This window comes from Olea europaea, chromosome 9, assembly GCF_002742605.1.
Source record: "Olea europaea var. sylvestris chromosome 9, O_europaea_v1, whole genome shotgun sequence".
Lineage (NCBI taxonomy): Eukaryota > Viridiplantae > Streptophyta > Magnoliopsida > Lamiales > Oleaceae > Olea > Olea europaea.
In genome coordinates, this window is record NC_036245.1 from 8957733 (window position 1) to 8979201 (window position 21469).

Here is a 21469-nt window from a genome sequence, read left to right on the forward strand (position 1 = left end):
ACCAGAGCTTAGGGTCCAAAAATCAAGGTTATATCATTTTTCTTTTTATTTGAGTCTTTTGTCTTGTTTTGTTTTTCTTCTTCGTGTTCTTCGTCTTTTGAGTCCATAAATATACCAAAAAAATAAAATAAATTAAAAGTTGTTTATGTGCTCATTTAACACCCAAATCAAAATCTGTTTCTTTTACTGGTATCGTAGTTGAATTTTCAAGCAAAAAAAATCTAGAAATTACTAGCAGTATATAATTTTATTTTCTTTGAGTTAGAAAAGGAGTGTCAAATCAAAATTTAAAAACCACTTTTCTTGAATTAATATTTGTTCTCATTCAAAGTGTCAAATTCCTTTACTTCTTTTCTTTCCTTCCTTGAGTATTCTAAGTTATAATAACTCACTCACATCCTAGTTTGAATTCTTCAACGATAAAACTTGGTTGAGATCGAATTAGTTCTTTAAAGCAATTGGGCAAAAGCATTGAGTGGATAAAGGCAGGAGTGGTGAGACTAATAGAGCCAAACTTGAGTGATACATGAGCATATACACGTGAGGCAAATATTATTTTAGATTTACGATGCCTAACAGAGACGAACCTATGTCAAGCGAAAATCATAATCAAGTCAAATGAGGTTATGCGACAGTTCGCGATGTTCAAAGATGTGAGAGATAGGTTGGATAAGCAAGAGGTGTGGATGGAGAAACAAGACCCCATTGTTTGCTAATGTACATAGGAAACAACCTAGAAGAGTTTCCAATGCAAGGAGGTAAGGCAGGCTGGAGCGTAGGATGGAGGTTCGTGATGAACATGAAGCCGATAGTGATATTGATGAGGAAGAAAAGAGTTAGGAAGAATGAGGGATAGATGAGTTAGGCATAAAATGAGGGGTATAGAAACTATTGGAAATGGAGTTGATAGAAGTATGGGCAATATCAAAATGATAATTCCTTCATTCAAAGGAAAGAGTAGTCCGGAGACATACTTAGAGTGGGAGAAGAAGATAGAGTTGATATTTGATTGCCACAGCTCCTCGAAGGATAAGAAGGTAAATATTGCGGTGCTTGAGTTTACCGATATGCTATACTTGGTGGGATCAAGTTGTGACATCTAAGAGGATGAAAAAAGATTGAGAAAAATAGAGAGCAAGAGAGAAAACAAAGAGGCGATTGGTAGTAAAAACAAAAGAGTAAAGCCACAAGATAGAAAAGAAAAAGAGTCTCCCAAGAGGAGAGAAAAGTCGAGAGTGAACTTCTTTGCAAAAGGAAGTGAGTTGAAGAGGGTAATAGTTGAGAAGCAACCAACGATCCTGTTGGTTTATAATGAGCCACTTCTCAATCCTGAGGAACCTAACACACCATTGGCTACTTCTTTATTGCAAGACTTTGAAGTGTGTTCCTGGAAGAATGTCTAGTGGGTTACCACCCATTCAAAGTATTGAATATCAAATTGATTTCGTACACGGAGCTGTCATTCCAAATAGGTCAACCGAAGTAATCTTGAGGGGAACAAGGAGCTTTAAAGGTGGAGGAATTGATGAGCAAATGATATGTGAGGAAGAGTATGAGTCCATATATCGTGTCAGTGCTACTTGTGCTAAAAAAAATGGAACCTGGAAGATGTGTGTGGATTGTCGGACTATCAAGAGCAAGTTTTTATACATGGGAGTACATTCGATGCTGTAATGGTAAAGTATCATCATTCTATTCTGGGGTTAGGTGATATGTTAGATGAATTACATGGCTCATGCGTAAAATCGATCTTAAAAATGGTTATCACCAAATTAGGATGAGGGAAGGAGATGAGTGAAAAATCACTTTTAAAACTCAATATGGATCGTATGAGTGGTTAGTTACGCCATTTGGACTTACTAATGCACTTAACACATTTGTGTGATTAATGAATCATGTTTTGATGCATTCATAGGTAAATTTGTAGTAGTTTGCTTCAATAACATTTTGGTATATATTAAAGACTTTGATGAGCATATAAAGCATTTAAGATGTGTGCTTGTGGCCTTAAGACAATAACAATTTTATGCTAATTTTAGAAAGTGTACATTTTGAATGGAAAAAGTTATTTTTCTTGAATACTTTATTAGTGCCAAGGGAATAGAAGTTGATGAGGAAAAAATCAAGGCTATTAAGGAATAGCCAACATAACTGAGATAAGAGGCTTTTACGACTTGGCTAGTTTCTACAGGCATTTTGTTAAAGACTTTAGCACAATTGCCACACCATTCATGGAAGTTGTCGAAAAAGGTCTCGAATTTCAATGGGGCGTTGACAAAGAGCATGCATTTAACACTATTAATGATATGTTATGTAAAACACTAGTTTTAGCACTTCCTAATTTTGACAAAACTTTTGATATTGAATGTGATGCCTCAGGTATATGTATTGGTGTTGTTTTAATGCATAATAAAAAGTTGATAGCTTACTTTAGTGAAAAGCTAAGTGGAGCAACTCTCAGTTATCATACAAATGACAAGAAATTGTATGCACTTGCTCGAGCGTTGGCACATGACAGTACTATCTATGGCCAAAGAAGTTCAATGAGTCTTTAAAGCATTTGAGGGGGGTCAAGGTAAGCTAATTAAGAAGCATGTAAGGTGGATTGAATTCATTGAGACGTTTTCGTACGTCATTCGGTATAAACAAAGTAAAGAAAACGTGGCAGCAGATGCTTTGTCACGAGTGTATGTCCTTAAGTGCTAAATTGCTGGGATTTAAATATGTTAAGGACATGTATACTAATAACCCGAATTTTTCTAGTATATACGAATCATATGATAAAGGGACTATAGATAAATTCTTTAAGCATGATGAGTATTTATTTTGGGAAAACAAGTTACGTGTTCTTAAATGTTCGATGAGAGAATTGTTAACAAGAGAAGCACATAGTGGAGGCTTAATGAGACATTTTGGTGTTAAGAAGGCCTTATAGATGTTAGGTGAACATTTTTATTGGCTTAAGATGAAAATTGATGTTAATCGGATTTGTAATAGATGCATCCCATGTAAAAGGCTAAGTCTAAGATTTTACCTCAATGTTTGTATACACAATTACCTATTCCTAGTGAACCTTGAGTTGACATATCCATGAATTTCGTATTGGATTTACCTAGGACTAAGAAAGGAAAAGATTCCATAGTTGTGGTGGTAGATAGATTTAGTAAGATGACACATTTCTTCCATATCATAAAGCTGATGATGCCATTATTATAATGTATCTATTCTTTAAGGAAGTAGTGCGCTTACATGGGATTTCTAGGAGCATTGTATTAGATAGGGATGTTAAATTTCTTAATCACTTTTGAAGGATTTTGTGGAATAAGTTAGGCACTAAGTTATTGTTTTCTACTACTTGTTATCTACAAACCAATGACCAAATTGAGGTTGTTAATAGGACCATGATACAATTGTTATTCACTATATTTAATAAGAACTTGAAGAGTTAGGAGGAGTGCTTACCACTCAATGTATTTGTATATAATGACCACGCATTCTACTAATTCTTGTTCGTCTTTTAAAATTGTATATGACTTTAATTCACTAACACCTTTGGATTTAATTCATTTACCTATTGATAAAAGATGTAGCTTAGATAGGAAGAAGAAGGGCGACTTGATGAAATCAGTCTACGAAAAGGTAAGATTGCAAATTGAGAAGAAGAACAAACACTATGCTTTTTAAGCAAACATGGAAGGAAAAGCGTTACATTTGAACCCAAGGATTGGGTTTGGTTATACTTACGAAAAGAATACTTTCCAAAATAAAGGAAATTTTGGAGTTGCATCCACGGGGAGATGGTCAATTTCAAGTCCTTGAAAGGATTAATGACAACGCATACAAACTAGATCTTCATGGTGATTATAATGTTTCGACCACTTTTAATGTTTTTGATTTTTCTCTCTTGAATACAGGTACATATTCGAGGTCGAATCCTTTCGAAAAGAGAGAGGAGTGAACCATGGTACGAAGGCAAATTCGGGCAAAGACCCGTAGATTTGAAGGAATGGCCCATAACTAGATCACTAGCAAAGAGGGTTAAAGAAGCGATAAAATTACTTGCTCACGCCATGATGGGCGAAATGTTGATCGTGGTAAGCAAAAAGACAAGTTTCATGCTAGTTTTGAAGGCAGAAACAAGATGGTTTAACGTAATTCAAGTAATGGATGAAGGAGTTGGCCGAGTTAACTATGCGGCTGCATAGTTAACCAAGCTATGCGATCGCATAGCTCTTTGCAGAAATTCAGTTGGAGGAATTGAAGTGGTCTATGCGGCCACATAGTTTACCAAGCTATGTGTCTGCATAGCTCCTTGTAGAAATTCAGCTAGAGGAATTGAAGTGGTCTATGCGACAACATAGACTTGTACTATGCGGCCGCACAGAGTAAAGTTGTGCGCGAATTTTCGAAATTTGCGAAAATCTCCTATTTATGTTAAAACACTATTTTTGGTATCTTTTGTAATCTTTAAGATTCTATTTCGTTTCAACTAGGGTTTTATGAGTTCTTTATAAATAGAGCTCATTATTTTCATTGAAACAACATTATTCATATTTACAAATGAGAGTTCAATTTGTGAGCATATTTTTGCTTTCAATTCTTGTTCATCATTGAACTAATTCCGCACTTACCAAGATTTTTTTTGTGGCGTTCAAATAATCTTGGTGAGATTCTTGAGTTTTATGATCACGGGATCAACATATTATCAGCAATTATGTTGATTCTTTGGTTCAATATTTTTGGATCAAACTCTAAATTGTAATTTCTTGGTTTTTTTGGGTTGAATTAATCTTGTGTGAGTTTATAGCTACTATTGCTATGTGGATTCGCATCAGCTTAACTAAATATTGGATACTAAATTTGTGGATCTAGATAACTAGTGGGTTTGACCGCTTAGTGGAAGTTTGAATACTAGGGCATTCAAAACTATGAAAAATGTTCATGTATCTAATTTGTTGCTTTTATTGATTGGATTCTATTGAACTTGGGTGAGTAAGTAATTATCCAACATGACTTAAATGATAAACAGAGCTGGCTATCAATGAACACATTGGTCAAGCATCGAATAAGTTATTTCTTTTTTATGGCATTATTCGAAAACTCATTATAAACTGTTCAAATTTGAATGTGAAATCTTTGTTTTGAGCTATCAGCAGTGAAGTGAGTCCTCCATTTATTTATTTATTTATTTTTTGGCATGCGTTTATGTAGTTAAGTAGACAGTGATACTTTGGACGAACAAAAATGTCAGTTTGAAATTTTTTTTAGTGTATTTGACGTGCTTATCTAGGCTTTTAAATTCACTTAATATTTGATTTTTTTTTTTGTTGGATTCTCACTTCATTTAAATTATATATCGTATCTATAGTTTAAATCTCAAATTCGAAGATTAATGATGCAAAAGGAAGTTATTTGGAGCATAAAAGGACCAAAAGATGTGAATTGAGAAATGCACGTATAGATCATGTGAGGAAATTAGTAGGAATTTTGATACAAATTTATGTTCTCAGGGAAAATGATATAGCATTAAAAAGATAATTGAATTTAGGGTATGTTTGATTGCAAGCATGAAATTTGTATGGAAAAAAATAAATCTACAACTTATTTGCATGGAAACTATCAACTAAATGTATTTGATTGATTTAATTTTCAACTTATAAAATATTATACTTGTTCATTTTTTATTGGTCGATAGATGAGAGAGTGGATAAATGAAAGTGAGAAAGAGAGTAAATTCTCTGGAAAATAAAATCCTACCCCCTTTCAAAGAAAATATTTTCCTTGATTTTGAGGAAAAGCATGGAAATATTTTCCATAGAAAAAATGGCAATCAAATAATACAAAAGTAAGAATATGGGTGGAAGAGCACATTTTTCTTGAAAAATATTGACAATCAAAAGTACCCTTAAAGTTTAACGCAAAATAAATTATTAATGTTTGAAGCCCAAGGTCTAAGACTGCACATAAACAATAATTAGATACTGAAGCGCATAGAAATAACAATTTGGTAATTTGGGAAGAGAACAGCCTAAATTCATGGGGCGGCTAATCTTGGAGGAAACCAAAGGAAAATTTTGCTTGCTGATCACATTTGCCCAGCAAAAGGAATGCGATTTTTGTTTTCTAATTCAAGAGCATTTAGGGTACATACTTCTTATGCGACTTTCAAAGCATCTTGATGGATATATAAAGAGCGATTCTAGTAAAAAGAAGGGAAAATTCATACCACAAAATGGAGGATTATAGTAGAGGAAATCAATATTATAAACTTCAAATTCTTGGGAGCAAAATTACACAAAATTCTTGAAGACTGAATGATTTTGAATTGAAGAGATTCAAGATTAAAAATTGTATCAATGTTTATACTAAATTATCCGACTTATTTATTCACTTTTTATCTTGTATTTTTGTGATCGAAATATGATTGACTAAACACTTTGTGGCTAGGGTTTTAATGAAATATTGATTAACTCTTTGATTAATTAATTGCTCATTTTTATTTAATTCTTATTTTCCAGTTGATTGTTTATTATTTTATTATTCCATTTTGATGCTTGATCATCATTACAATGTTTTTTTTATTTATACTTCTTTGAGAGATTCGGTATAAATTAGCACATCGTAGTAAACAATGTTATGTCCTACATATTAATGATATTCTAGTTTTTTTTTATTGCATTTTTCTATTCACATTCTTCATAGAAATAGAGTTGGATCGTGAGAAAGAATTAATTAAATTTAACTCCAGATAAAAATTTAATATATAAAAAAATCAGTTGCAACATAAAACAAGAATAAACTCCAAGGAACAAGCAAAAGAAACAGGCTAAGAGACAGGGCCTTTTTCCAGGATCTGATTTGACAGTTTTTTATTGGCAATTCTTATTTAATTTATTTTTCAACTGCCAAAGAAAATATGCAAAGTATATGTTTGTCAAAAAACCCTGTCAATGAGCCTATTTTTCTAGCAAAACTGAAACTCTAAACGGGGTCATTGATGGTTAATGTAGGTTAATAATGGTCGATTCGAAATCCTTGTGCCTTTTGTGATTGATTAATTTAAAGAATTTGATTGCTTATTTTTATTACTTATTTTCATAGATAATTAGATATAATTAAAATTGACGTCCAATAAATAATTTTGTGCATTTTAAATTATATGTTTAACTAAAGTAAAAATAGGCAGATAATCAATGATCGTCGAAATGATACCCAATTCATTACTTTAATACTTGTAACAACAAAAGCCTTGATTTTGGATATGTGCTACAAACGTAGTGATTGTAGACGAAATCACAACTCATATAATAAAATATATATATTTAAATTAGTATATTTTAGGAACTTATAAATGTCTGCACAAAAACATTTAAATTATTATCTAACATTTACAATTGACATTCGCCTTAGCAGTTATGGCATGCATAATTTAAATTTATATATATGTTTTATATTCAGAGAAAAATAAAAGAATGCAAACCTCTAAAGGAAGAGAAGTATTTAATTAATTGTTAATGAAAGATGAACAAAATTTAAAATTATATAGATTCAGGCAACTAATACGCGGTCGAAAATGGATTATTTACTCTCAATTTAATAAGGATATTATGAAGTTTCAAATTTTTTTATTTTTTATTTTTCAAATTATGACATTGTCACAAGCCACGATCATTGCACGTTTTCGTAATTAGTAAGCATGGAAAGAGTTGGAGTTGGTACAAATAATTTGTAGAAATTAATTATAGTTGTTCTTCAAGCATGGTCAAACTTTTGATTAATCTCCTCAGAAGACTTTAAGTACCATTTTTTGAGGCGCAATGAAGCTTTAAATACCTGTAATAAAATTGTTTATCGAAAAATTATTAAATACATTAATTCACTTCGTTTCAGATTTAAAATTTTGTCCAAAATTACCTCTTGATCCCAATTTGTTCTCCATGTCATGAAGCTTAATGCAAGTGTCTCTGCGACCACTATTTATTCACTTTTTATCTTGTATTTTTGTGATCGAAATATGATTGACTAAACACTTTGTGGCTAGGGTTTTAATGAAATATTGATTAACTCTTTGATTAATTAATTGCTCATTTTTATTTAATTCTTATTTTCCAGTTGATTGTTTATTATTTTATTATTCCATTTTGATGCTTGATCATCATTACAATGTTTTTTTTATTTATACTTCTTTGAGAGATTCGGTATAAATTAGCACATCGTAGTAAACAATGTTATGTCCTACATATTAATGATATTCTAGTTTTTTTTTATTGCATTTTTCTATTCACATTCTTCATAGAAATAGAGTTGGATCGTGAGAAAGAATTAATTAAATTTAACTCCAGATAAAAATTTAATATATAAAAAAATCAGTTGCAACATAAAACAAGAATAAACTCCAAGGAACAAGCAAAAGAAACAGGCTAAGAGACAGGGCCTTTTTCCAGGATCTGATTTGACAGTTTTTTATTGGCAATTCTTATTTAATTTATTTTTCAACTGCCAAAGAAAATATGCAAAGTATATGTTTGTCAAAAAACCCTGTCAATGAGCCTATTTTTCTAGCAAAACTGAAACTCTAAACGGGGTCATTGATGGTTAATGTAGGTTAATAATGGTCGATTCGAAATCCTTGTGCCTTTTGTGATTGATTAATTTAAAGAATTTGATTGCTTATTTTTATTACTTATTTTCATAGATAATTAGATATAATTAAAATTGACGTCCAATAAATAATTTTGTGCATTTTAAATTATATGTTTAACTAAAGTAAAAATAGGCAGATAATCAATGATCGTCGAAATGATACCCAATTCATTACTTTAATACTTGTAACAACAAAAGCCTTGATTTTGGATATGTGCTACAAACGTAGTGATTGTAGACGAAATCACAACTCATATAATAAAATATATATATTTAAATTAGTATATTTTAGGAACTTATAAATGTCTGCACAAAAACATTTAAATTATTATCTAACATTTACAATTGACATTCGCCTTAGCAGTTATGGCATGCATAATTTAAATTTATATATATGTTTTATATTCAGAGAAAAATAAAAGAATGCAAACCTCTAAAGGAAGAGAAGTATTTAATTAATTGTTAATGAAAGATGAACAAAATTTAAAATTATATAGATTCAGGCAACTAATACGCGGTCGAAAATGGATTATTTACTCTCAATTTAATAAGGATATTATGAAGTTTCAAATTTTTTTATTTTTTATTTTTCAAATTATGACATTGTCACAAGCCACGATCATTGCACGTTTTCGTAATTAGTAAGCATGGAAAGAGTTGGAGTTGGTACAAATAATTTGTAGAAATTAATTATAGTTGTTCTTCAAGCATGGTCAAACTTTTGATTAATCTCCTCAGAAGACTTTAAGTACCATTTTTTGAGGCGCAATGAAGCTTTAAATACCTGTAATAAAATTGTTTATCGAAAAATTATTAAATACATTAATTCACTTCGTTTCAGATTTAAAATTTTGTCCAAAATTACCTCTTGATCCCAATTTGTTCTCCATGTCATGAAGCTTAATGCAAGTGTCTCTGCGACCACCCCACACAACATCCCAATCCATATGCCCTGTGAATTTTAATATTAATTTCAAAGAGCGCAACATATATTTTCAAGAATGTCAGCTCATAGGAAAAACATATTGTAAGAACAAATGATTGTCGAGACATTTTTGGTGTCATCTACTCGTAAAAAATTTCCATTTCTAATTTAGGAAAATCGTGTGTGGTCTAAACCTTCCATTAATCAATGATTTGCACTTCGAATAAAAATTTTCCATTTCTAAGTAAGAAAAATCATGTGTGTTCCAAAGACTCCTTTTGAAGTATGGAAGGGTTGGAAACCAAGTTTGCAACATATGCGCATTTTGGGGATGCCTATCTGAAGTAAGAGCTTATATCCACAAGAGAAGAAATTGGACAAAAGGACTATTAGTGGGTACTTCATTAGATATTGGAAAGGTCTAAGGATAAAAGATTTTACTATTCAATTCACAGTATTAAGACCGTGGAATCAAGAAATGTAAAGTTTCTTGAAAATAACTTAATTAGTGGAAGTGATCAATTTCAAAATATGGTCTCTGGACAAGATCAATCTTCCACATGAAGCAAAAGAAAGGTTATTGCCCACAACATTCCTCTAGTTCAAACGGGTGTTGTACAATCGGTCGATGAAGTTCCACAATCTGCTAATGATAATTATGTAGATCAAGTTATTCAAGAAATGCTAGAAATGGTTGAACAACATGACCCTCTGGAAAATATTGAACCGACATTAAGAAGATTAGCAATTTCAAGTGACTATGTCATTTAGCTAGAAGAATTGGACAATAGTTTTGGAGTAAAAAATGATCCTGAAACGTTTTCACAGGCCATAGATTGCAAAGAATCTGATTTATGGTATAATGCCATAAGAAATGAAATGAATTCTATGATATTCAACGGATCTAGGATCTTGTTAAGTTGCCTAATGGTGCAAAGATCATAGGGTGTAAATGGGTTTTTAAAATAAGGAACAACTCATCTACCAACATTGAAAGATATAAAGCAAGACTCGTAGCCAAAGGATTTACTCAAAAGGAAGGAATCGACTACAATGAGAGTTTTTCTCTTGTGTCCAAGAAAGATTTTCTTTGCATGCTTTTGGCATTCTTTGAGCTACAATAGATGGATTTGAAAACGGCTTTGCTCAATGGAAAACTAGAGGAAGAGATGCATATGAAACAACTAGAAGGATTCCTCTCTAATAATGGTGAGCATTTAGTATGCAAGCTTAAGAAATCTATATATGGACTAAAACAAGTCTCCCGGCAATGGTATTTACAATTTTATGATGTTATATCTTCATTTGGTTTTGCAGAAAACATGATTGATCAATGTATATACCAGAAGGTTAATGGGAGTAAAATTTGTTTTCTTATTCTATATATGGATGATATTTTACTTACAGCCAATTATAAGAGTTTGCTATATGAGGTAAAGCAAATTTTCTCTAAAAATTTTAACATGAAGGACTTGGGTGGTGCATATTATGCCATTCGCATAAAGATCTATAGAAACAGATATAAGAGTATTTTAAGTTTGTCACAAGAAACCTATATCAATAAGGTTTTAGAAGATTTCGGATAAAGGATTGTTCATCAAGTATATATCCCATAGTAAAGGTTGATATGTTTCATTTGAATTAATGCCCAAAGAATGACTTTGAAAGGGAATAAATGAGGAACATCCCATACACTTCAGTTGTTGAAAGCCTCATGTATGCTCAGGTCTACACAATGCCTGACACTGCATTTGCGATTGGAATGTTGGGAAGATATCAGAGTAATCCAGGTATGGACTACTAGAAAGCTACAAAGAAAATTTTAATGTGCCTTCAAGGGACAAAAGATTTCAAGCTTATGTATAGACGAACTGATAATTTGGAGGTAATCGGCTACTTTGATTTAGACTTTGCTAGCTGTGTTGATTCAAGAAAATCAACATCTGGATACATTTTCATGTTTGCTGATGGAACTACGTCATGGAGGAGTGCAAAGCAGACTTTGACTGCTACTTCACCTATAAAGGATGAGTTCATTTCATGTTTTGAGGCTACATTGCATGAAGAGTTTCATTTCTGGGCTTAGAATCGTAAATTCTATTTCTAGGCCACTGAGATTATATTGTAACAATTCAGCTCCAGTTTTTGGGTTAAAAACAACAAAAATGGTATTCGAAGCAAGCATATCGACATTAAGTATTTAGCCATAAGAGAATATGTTAAAGATAAAACAATCGTCGTTGAGCACATAAATACTGAATGATGATTGCTGATCCTTTGACAAAAGATATAGGATCGTTCAAGTTCAAGGATCTTGTAAACCGTATGGGACTTGGTCCATTAGTTTGATTTCGTTGTATATGAAAATGTTATTTTCTGAAATTCTAATTCAATAATGATAATTTTCTCTTATTCTTTTATGTGTATTTATTCCTTGTTGGAGAAATATCAAGTTTGGATCTAGAATAAACATATGGTTTATTCATTAAGTTTTGTGGACTAGAGTTAAGATACAAAATACATTGTGATATATGGAAAGGAAGATAATGCTCGTTCTAAGGGGACCTATCGCCATGATTCATGCATTTGTTTCTTAGGATAATTGGCGCAAAACGTCCCTACCTTTTAGCTTCATTGTGGAAAACGTTCCCATCTTTCATTTTTTGGCATTTTTGCCCTCTAATCAACCTTTCGTTGCGATGAACGTCCTTCCGTCCAAGTTCCATCCATTTTGCCGTTAATTAAAGAGAGAGAACCAATTTTTTTCCACTCAACAGAAGTAAAACTGTCTCACCAATTGAAAACCCTCATTTTCTTAATTTCCTTCTTCACACTTCACAACCCAAACGGTTCCCATTCCACTCTCCCTCGGTTCTTCGAAAATTCCCATTTATCTTCCATTTCAACAATTATTGCTCCATTCTCACCTCAAATCTCTCTGTTGTTTCAGTTCTTTATCAACAACCAAAAATACACTAAATATTAGAATCAAGCTAATTCACACTCTAAATTATTCCGAGAACCAAATAAAACCGCTTTTAATTTCAAAAGAACTTACACGAACCTCTTCAAAACATGATCTTCAAAACTCTGTAACGAAAGCTATTATATTCAAGCTACATATAGAAAAATGACTGAATTTTAGAGAGAAGAGTGTGAGAATGGAAGGTTTCTTGGTGAAAGTTGCCTTGTAGAGTGATAAGTGGTCGCATAGTTCAAGAAATAAGTGAGTAGACAAAGAAAAATAAAATTGGGATTACATTTGAAATGAATTGCATCTATTTTGCTTCAGTTTTCGATTATTTTTGTTTCAACAGGTAGTGGATATTTTTGTTTCAATTTTCGATTGATTGGTGGATGAATTGTGTCTCAAATTCTGTGATAGAATTGTGTATTTAGGGACTTTTGAGTTGGTATGTATCAACAGGTGGTATATAGAAGAAAACAGGGAATTCTCTCACCAATTTTTTTTCTAAAAGTTAGGGACGTTATTTGTAAATATTTCTAAAAGGTAGGGACGTTATTAGCAAATATTTCTAAAAGGTAGGGACTTTACTCGCAAAACTTTTTATAGGTAGGGATGTTTTAAGCCAAAATTATAACTACGTAGAGATTATTAGCGCAAGGTTCATTCGACTCCTAGAAGAAGTGAACAGGATCCGTTCATCTTCACCAATAAGCCAAAATGGGCCATTCACCATTAAATTGATACATAGAACCGATACATACTTCACAGCACCCATTTTTACTCGATCTTCTCAATTTACCCCGTGGTCACAATAAGCATAAACTAGAAATAAACATCTAGCAGTCATCTCTACAAATTGACCACCCATTCAATATATATCTTACTATATTTTTCTTAAAATCCAACATAAAAGCAGCAGTGATGGTCGGATTTCACCACTATTTATGCTCTTTAATTAACGACATTTTCCCCCCTTATTTAATGTAATAATTTAAAGTATTTTCACATCCATTTTCCAGCTACTATTATATATATGGACTACGTAGAAGGCGGGAATAAGGAGTTCAATGGGTGAGACGATTTTACCCCTGCTGACTGGACAAAAATTGTTCTCTTTCTTTAATTAACGGCAAAATTGATGGAACTTGAACGGAAGGACCTTCATCGTAACGAAATGTTGATTTGAGGGCAAAAATCCCAAAAAATAAAAGGTGAGGACGTTTTCCACAATGAAGCTGAAAGGTAGGGACGTTTTGCGCCAATTACCCTTGTTTCTTACTATAGAAAATAATGGAACATATTAGACCAAGTGGGAGAATGTAGAAATTTTCCATTTCTAATTAAGGAAAGTAGTGTGTGGCCTAAACCTTCCATTAATCAATGATTTGCACTTCCAATAATAAGTTTGGCCAATTTGGAAGTTGCTGTGAACAGTTCGTAATTCCTACAGTTAAGGGAAAGAATCGGTAATGGACCGAGTCTATAAAAGAAACATTGTTTGGGTCCCTAATGCCATTCCATCTACTCACTTATACTACACCATCATTCAGAGGCTGGAAGGAGGCATTATAAGTTCCAAACTCGTGGAACAGCTGCCATTTTCGGTTCCGAAAAGCTTTCATGTCAACAATGGTCGGGGGTAATTTGATAGTCCAAACTTTCACGCTTGATCGTGTTTATAGTTTTATATATATAAGCATACACATAGGATGCTTACACTCCAATTCCAAATGAATATACATTAATGACTACACTATAATATAGTTGGATTTGAGAACTCAAACATGGTTTAAAGGGCACTTTTGTTCCTCTAATGTAAGAAATTCATGACACCAAAAAACTGTCAATCTACCAACCAAAGAGCAATAAGATGCAAAACTAAGAATCTTAGGAGTAATCCTTTCCTTTTTGATGCCATACAGAAACAAGAAGATTTCATGAAAAAATGGGATCGACGTAGAAAGAAATAATTTTTTGGAATGAGATTAATTTTGGTTTTTCTTTAGTAAATAAATTTGGAATTCAATTCCGTTTGTTGTAGATTGATCATGAAGATTAGGGCTTTAATTTTCTTCATTATCTTGATTTAATTTTCACATTATCTTACTTTTTAAGTAAGATTGTACGCTTTAATGACAGTCAGTTATTCAGGAATATAATTTCGGCGAAGAATTTTCTCCAAAGTTTCTCTCTTTCTTAGCATTCGTAAGCGATAATAAGTTTGAGTTTTCACGTCTGAATCCTATTCTTTCCTACAAGCTTCTGCAACATCACCTTCTATCAAAACTGAACTGCAAAAGATTACCTTAACTTGAAGATGAGTCAGATATCCAAGTAAAGCTCCAATTGGTATTCCAATTATATAGAAGCAAACAACATTAATAATTGCGACAGTAGTTTGTAAACCTGCTCCAATTGCCACACCTGATAACAAACAAGTAACTTATTAAGAAAAGAAAACGTTAAAACAATATGATTAGACTCTACACAATTCGACATTTTGGTGGTATGAAAAATAAAAAATGAACAAAAACCGAAGAACATGTGACTTACCTGAGAATATAGGGAAGATGCTATTGAGCAACACAGAGAATGCAAGTAGTATAGAAAGATCAGCAACACTATTTGCAACTTCTTCATCAATCGTGAACAAGTACCCGATTTTATTGCCAAATACTATGCAAAGGATCCAAATGAATAGCCCTATTGATGCTGAAGTACTAGTTAGAACTTTGATAGAAAATTTTACAGCCTTCGCATCTCCTTTCCCGAGCTCATTTGCAACACGAACGCTATTTATCCAGTGAACAAAGAGGACAAATTATCAAGCACAAGCGCGAATGCAATAAGAAATAGGAGTTTTTTCCATTATATACAGAGAAAAAATTAATATATATACCATGCAGCACCCATAATGCCAAAACCAATCATTAATTCCCATGTAGTAATATTAAGGCTGCAAAATAAGTTTAATTAGTAGATACTTTCATAATTTGGCAGAACATGAGAGAAGATTGTAATGAATTCTTACCAAATAGAAAAGGCAGATACGTAAACCTTTGCATTCTTCATGTATCCTGCTAGTAAAACAAGAATGGCAGAGTACCATAACTCTAAGCTGCAAAACAATTAAAACTATTAACAAGTGAAGATAATATGGTAGTAGCAAATTTTTAACAGCTCTGTAAGACGCATATTTCTCGGGTAGTATTGGAAAATACAATGGATAAGATTTTAGCTTCATTTTCTTCATGAATAATGGTGAATACTATACAAATCATGCAAATGTCTACATGGATATGCTTCTAATGGAGAAAATTACAAGTTGTAGATGTAAGTATCATCAAGAGAGGATCGAAGAAGAGTTGAAATAAATCAGAAAAAGAATTTACCAAACCATAACACCAGACGATATTGAAAGTTTCACCATTGGCAAGACATCCTTAAATGCAGCTATAGTGAATCCATTCCATGTCTCGGTGCACCAACCTCCGAAGATGTATACAAATTCTCCGATGACCAGAAACCATGAAGATATGCAGAGCGCTCCCATGGCGCCAGAAGTTCCCCAATTCAATTCGTAGACAAAAAGCCAAGACAAAGGAATGTGGATTATAAATTGTATAGAGGATAACCATGCAATCACCATGTTCTTTTGTTGTGCTTGTAGATACATTTGGATCGTCAAAGAAAAAAAGAGACTGTAAACAAATGGGATGAACCACATAGAAATAAATCCAGCAGATTTTGCAATGGTTTCTTCCTCGCCAAGTAGTCTAAAAATTGGTGTTGCTAAGAGAAAAACAGGAAGTAAGATTGTAAGTGTGATGAGATCCACAAGCCATGATCTTTGCAAGAAAATTCCCATCATATGGTACTGTTTTGCTCCAAATGCTTGCCCACAAAGAGTTTCAGTTGCACTTGACATTCCTAGCTGCAGAAATAAGTAAATGAAGATGAACAAGAGTAAACGACGATAGTGTCTGAATGGACAAAAGAAACTTTGCAACTTTTAATAATAAAACCGTATGGTTTCACTAAATCATCCAGTGATTGCCTTCTACTGGGGTTCGTTCGGACCACTGACCTCGCATATAAATTCTACATCTTTTACCACTCGGTCAAACATCCAACTTAATTAACATGGAATTCTTGGATTAAAATTTCAAGAGACAAAAGGATGAAGTTAGTTACCAGTATTCCATTTACGAATCGAACGCTTAAGGTCTGAACAAGTGAATAACCAGCAAGATCAACTGCACTTATGTGTCCAATAAATGATTGAGTAGCAACTACTGTTCCAAATGAAGCCACTCTTGATATGATACCGGGCAAGGCAATTCTCCATATTTTCTTTGATTCTTCAGAAATGCTTCCTTTGAAATCACTCAACTCTTCTGCTTCTGGACTAATCAACTTCTCTTTTAAGGCATTGTCCATTGCCATGGCTTTGTCACAATGAATGACTATGGAGAATCAGCTGGTATTATCAAATAAGATAAGCATGTTATTTGTTATTTACTAGTATATAATACATAAATTATATTATTCGGCATGATTGATTATAAGTGGAACAAAAAACAAAATGCAAAAAAGATTAAAGGGTCGTTTGACAAAGCTTTTGATAAAATTTGTGGATCATGTAAAATATGTGGTTAAAATTGAAGTTTGAAGAGTTATAAAGTGAATAAAAATTTTTAGCAAAGTTTTATTAAAAAAGCATTGACAAACATGTATATGCTGAGGTTACAACAAATACAAAGAGGGAAGATCAAACAAAAAAGAGAGATTTCGATAATAAGTAGACGTACGTATCATATTCCAGTAATGCCATTCAGAAAAATTTGGGATGATCATTGGTCTACATGATAGTGGGATCACTACCACTTTATTCGAACTAGGAATTCAATTTTATGCAATTTTAGATATTGAATAATGTGGCAATTATTCATTGTCACATGACCAGCGGTCATCTTAAATTTACATGAACAACTTTATCATGTATGATTAGTCATACACTTTGTGTGTGTGTGTGTGTGTGAGTGAGTGAGAGAGAGTGAGAGAGAGAGAGCATTGTACATTGTCTTGGTGATGCAGTTGTTTCTGCCTTCTTGTGCAGAGTAGGGAGTAGGTCTAAGGTGTGATATGTGTGTGGGGGGAGAGAGAGAGAGAGCACTTTCTTTCATGCTATTGGAATTTGGAGAGGAACTTGGGAAGCATACAAATATGAAGTCTTCTATATATAGAATCACTACATGCATAGTACCAAGTACCCTACAATTTTTTATGACACCCAAGACTTTTAAAAGTAGTGCAAGTCGGTCCTCACTAAATGAAGTACGTCTATTTTGCAATTAAAATGGCATGTCTAGCACATAAAATAGATTGGCCAAATTACCTCTTAAAAAGTATCGCACTTACAAAGCATGTAGCACAATGCCAGAAGAAATAACAGTTTTCACCTCGTGAGGACCTATGTCCCTAATATTGTAAAGTTTGGGGAGATACATAGCAAGAAAATTTGAATGGGGTCTATTTCACAAAGTTTGGGGACCCTAACTAATCATTTTCTCTTTATATATTGGTGAGAAGTGAGAACTAAAGCTAGTGTTTTGAAATTTGAGAATTTTAAATTGAATAAACAATTTAAAAAACCTAACCATCACTATTCACGTGACATATATATTACAAATAGTCCAGCTTCAAGTGGGGAATTGGAAAAATGAGTAGCCATTGTTGAAGGCACGACCATTCTTATCGTCTACCATTCCATTTCACACTGGTGTTCGTTCACTATTAAAAATGCACAAACACAATTTCCGTAGGGAAAAATTCTTCGTCGACATCCTAAGGCTATTCGGAAATCCATAGATGAAAGGCGTCTATGACATTTATGTACTGTGTGTTAAGTCTAATCCCTCTATCTGGTTTAGATAAAAATTGGACTTTTAGTTAAATTTTGATAAAAATTTAGGGGATGTGTGGTTAAAAAGTTGTGAAATCCATGAAATATGTGATTAAAATTAATCATTGACTTTGATTTCAATTTTAATCTACTTTTGTGGATCAACCAAATAGAATCTAAAGAAGATAATGCAAGTTTTATCTTAAAATTTTTTTGCGTGTTTGTCACTTTATTAGAGTGTGTAAATAGTGCACATTTTTAAGCTGCTTCAAAAATAAAAGTGAATTCGAATGTTCTAATACGAAAACAAATTTTAGAGAGAGAGAGAGAGAGCACTTTCTTTCATGCTATTGGAATTTGGAGAGGAACTTGGGAAGCATACAAATATGAAGTCTTCTATATATAGAATCACTACATGCATAGTACCAAGTACCCTACAATTTTTTATGACACCCAAGACTTTTAAAAGTAGTGCAAGTCGGTCCTCACTAAATGAAGTACGTCTATTTTGCAATTAAAATGGCATGTCTAGCACATAAAATAGATTGGCCAAATTACCTCTTAAAAAGTATCGCACTTACAAAGCATGTAGCACAATGCCAGAAGAAATAACAGTTTTCACCTCGTGAGGACCTATGTCCCTAATATTGTAAAGTTTGGGGAGATACATAGCAAGAAAATTTGAATGGGGTCTATTTCACAAAGTTTGGGGACCCTAACTAATCATTTTCTCTTTATATATTGGTGAGAAGTGAGAACTAAAGCTAGTGTTTTGAAATTTGAGAATTTTAAATTGAATAAACAATTTAAAAAACCTAACCATCACTATTCACGTGACATATATATTACAAATAGTCCAGCTTCAAGTGGGGAATTGGAAAAATGAGTAGCCATTGTTGAAGGCACGACCATTCTTATCGTCTACCATTCCATTTCACACTGGTGTTCGTTCACTATTAAAAATGCACAAACACAATTTCCGTAGGGAAAAATTCTTCGTCGACATCCTAAGGCTATTCGGAAATCCATAGATGAAAGGCGTCTATGACATTTATGTACTGTGTGTTAAGTCTAATCCCTCTATCTGGTTTAGATAAAAATTGGACTTTTAGTTAAATTTTGATAAAAATTTAGGGGATGTGTGGTTAAAAAGTTGTGAAATCCATGAAATATGTGATTAAAATTAATCATTGACTTTGATTTCAATTTTAATCTACTTTTGTGGATCAACCAAATAGAATCTAAAGAAGATAATGCGAGTTTTATCTTAATAAATTTTTGAGTGTTTGTCACTTTATTAGATTGTGTAAATAGTGCGCATTTTTAAGCTGCTTCAAAAATAAAAGTGAATTCGAATGTTCTAATACGAAAACAAATTTTATGTTCAATTCCAGGGTGGTTGGGGGGAACTTGAAAATATAAGGCTAGATCTCTTCAAGTTTGAATAGTGATGGCAATTTACCCTGCCCCACCCCGAATGAAGCAAAAAAACTCGTCCCGTCGAGGGGCGGGGATGCCCCGCCTAGGGTTGGCAATGGCTCGGTTATGAGTCGGTTCGGCCAAAACCATAACCGCACCATCAATTTTTTGACAATACTATAATCGTACCATAACCACGTAAATCGGTTCGGTTCGGCACGGTTCGGTTCGGTTAATTACCACGAAAATAAATTATTTTTTATAAGTTCATTCGTCAAATTGATATAAAATAATTTATGAAAAATGTCAATGAAAACAAAAATACAATATTCCAAACGAAAATGCAAACATTATCCCAATTTTCAATTGTAAAATACAAATTTGACAAACAATATTATAAATATAACAATATTAAACTTTTCTTTCATTCTTAATTGTTGTGCATCGAAATTACTTGATTCATTCTTCCCCACAGGTCTTACTAGCATAAATCAACACTCAAAATTGATTCCTATCTAGTAAATAAGAAATATAAGTAGAGAATACAACGATACTACCTATTCTAGAATGATCTTAACTAAGATTAAAATTAAAAAAAAGTACTTCTTCGTCAGCTTCCTTCTCGTTAAACATTGCACAAGTTCTAGAGTATAATGAAGAAGTAGAATTTTCTACACACAATAGGAAAAAAATTAATAATAAAAGGAGTCGTGCATGAGTTTGTGGTTTGTGCAGAGTAAAGTTTGCATTTATATACTGTCATACTAATGTTATTATTATGGGCTAATGGTAAGTGGGTTGGCCGGCTGAGTTAGGTAGATGTAATGGGAAGATTTTGTTTTGGGCTAGATAGAAAAGTAGTGTAAAGCTCAATAATCAATTCAATTTTTTTTAGCGGATAATTGGTTCGGTTTCGGTTCGATGGTGTAAATATCATACCCGCACCGCCACGAACCGGTTCATTAAAGTAAAAACAATATCCTCCCCATTGTTATTTTTTTATTAAATAAAAGGTTAGAGTTCAACTTATTTCAAATAAAAGGATGACCTATTTTTTAGTATCCTCAATTATAAAAGTCTTATCAAACTTGACTAATTTATATATATCATTATGCTATTTTGTCAAATTGATATTATATTGATAAAAACAAATATAAAAATATATAACATGTTTAAATGAACAAATTTGAAAATCTATATATTGTTATAAATTAAAGTGTGTGGGGTTACAACTTTTGTAATAATATCAAAGGAAAAAAACACAAAAAACCTTGTTCATTATAATAATCAATGTTGTGTGCCAATAACGACCATTATATTTAAGATTTGTAGTGTTTATTTTGGATATTAACTTTATCAGCTTGAATGTTATCCGTATTTTATTGAACTCGGAATTATAAAAAAAAAAAAAATTAAATGAAGATAATTGCCCCGTCCCGCCCTGTTGCCATCACTAAATTCTACCACTTTGGCAGCTGCAATGGGCAGACTCATGAGGTAAATTCTAGCATACTAATTTAATAATTATTATCATCCAGTAGCCTATGTGTTAATGGCGTCCCATATGGAAAGAGAAAGTTGGCTGAAACCAAGCCCACTGGCCACTCAC

General features: G+C 32.6%; 2 protein-coding genes and 1 long non-coding RNA gene across 4 annotated transcripts; 1 reads left to right on the forward strand and 2 right to left on the reverse strand.

The window, feature by feature from the left end:
* Positions 1–1673: 1673 nt before the first annotated feature.
* LOC111399907 lies at positions 1674–2555 on the forward strand. Its single transcript, XM_023027391.1, has 3 exons — positions 1674–1707; positions 1916–1993; positions 2206–2555. The coding sequence occupies exons 1-3, from the start codon at positions 1674–1676 to the stop codon at positions 2553–2555; spliced, it is 462 nt and encodes a 153-aa protein (XP_022883159.1).
* Positions 2556–7667: 5112 nt separating this feature from the next.
* LOC111400052 lies at positions 7668–7974 on the reverse strand. Its single transcript, XR_002703829.1, has 2 exons — positions 7915–7974; positions 7668–7833 (listed from the first exon to the last, which is right to left on the reverse strand). It is a non-coding gene; the product is annotated as an uncharacterized LOC111400052 (long non-coding RNA).
* A 1287-nt stretch (positions 7975–9261) lies between these two features.
* Positions 9262–17725, reverse strand: LOC111399577 (protein DETOXIFICATION 24-like). Of its 2 annotated transcripts, XM_023026968.1 has the most exons (9): positions 17616–17725; positions 16731–17016; positions 15929–16470; positions 15568–15654; positions 15436–15492; positions 15090–15328; positions 14842–14960; positions 9509–9595; positions 9262–9427 (listed from the first exon to the last, which is right to left on the reverse strand). In XM_023026968.1, the coding sequence occupies exons 2-9, from the start codon at positions 16980–16982 to the stop codon at positions 9347–9349; spliced, it is 1464 nt and encodes a 487-aa protein (XP_022882736.1). In that variant the 5' UTR covers positions 16983–17016; positions 17616–17725; the 3' UTR covers positions 9262–9346. The 2 variants fall into 2 exon arrangements, with proteins under 2 accessions (XP_022882736.1, XP_022882737.1); XM_023026969.1 differs by lacking the exon at positions 15436–15492.
* Positions 17726–21469: the final 3744 nt, after the last annotated feature.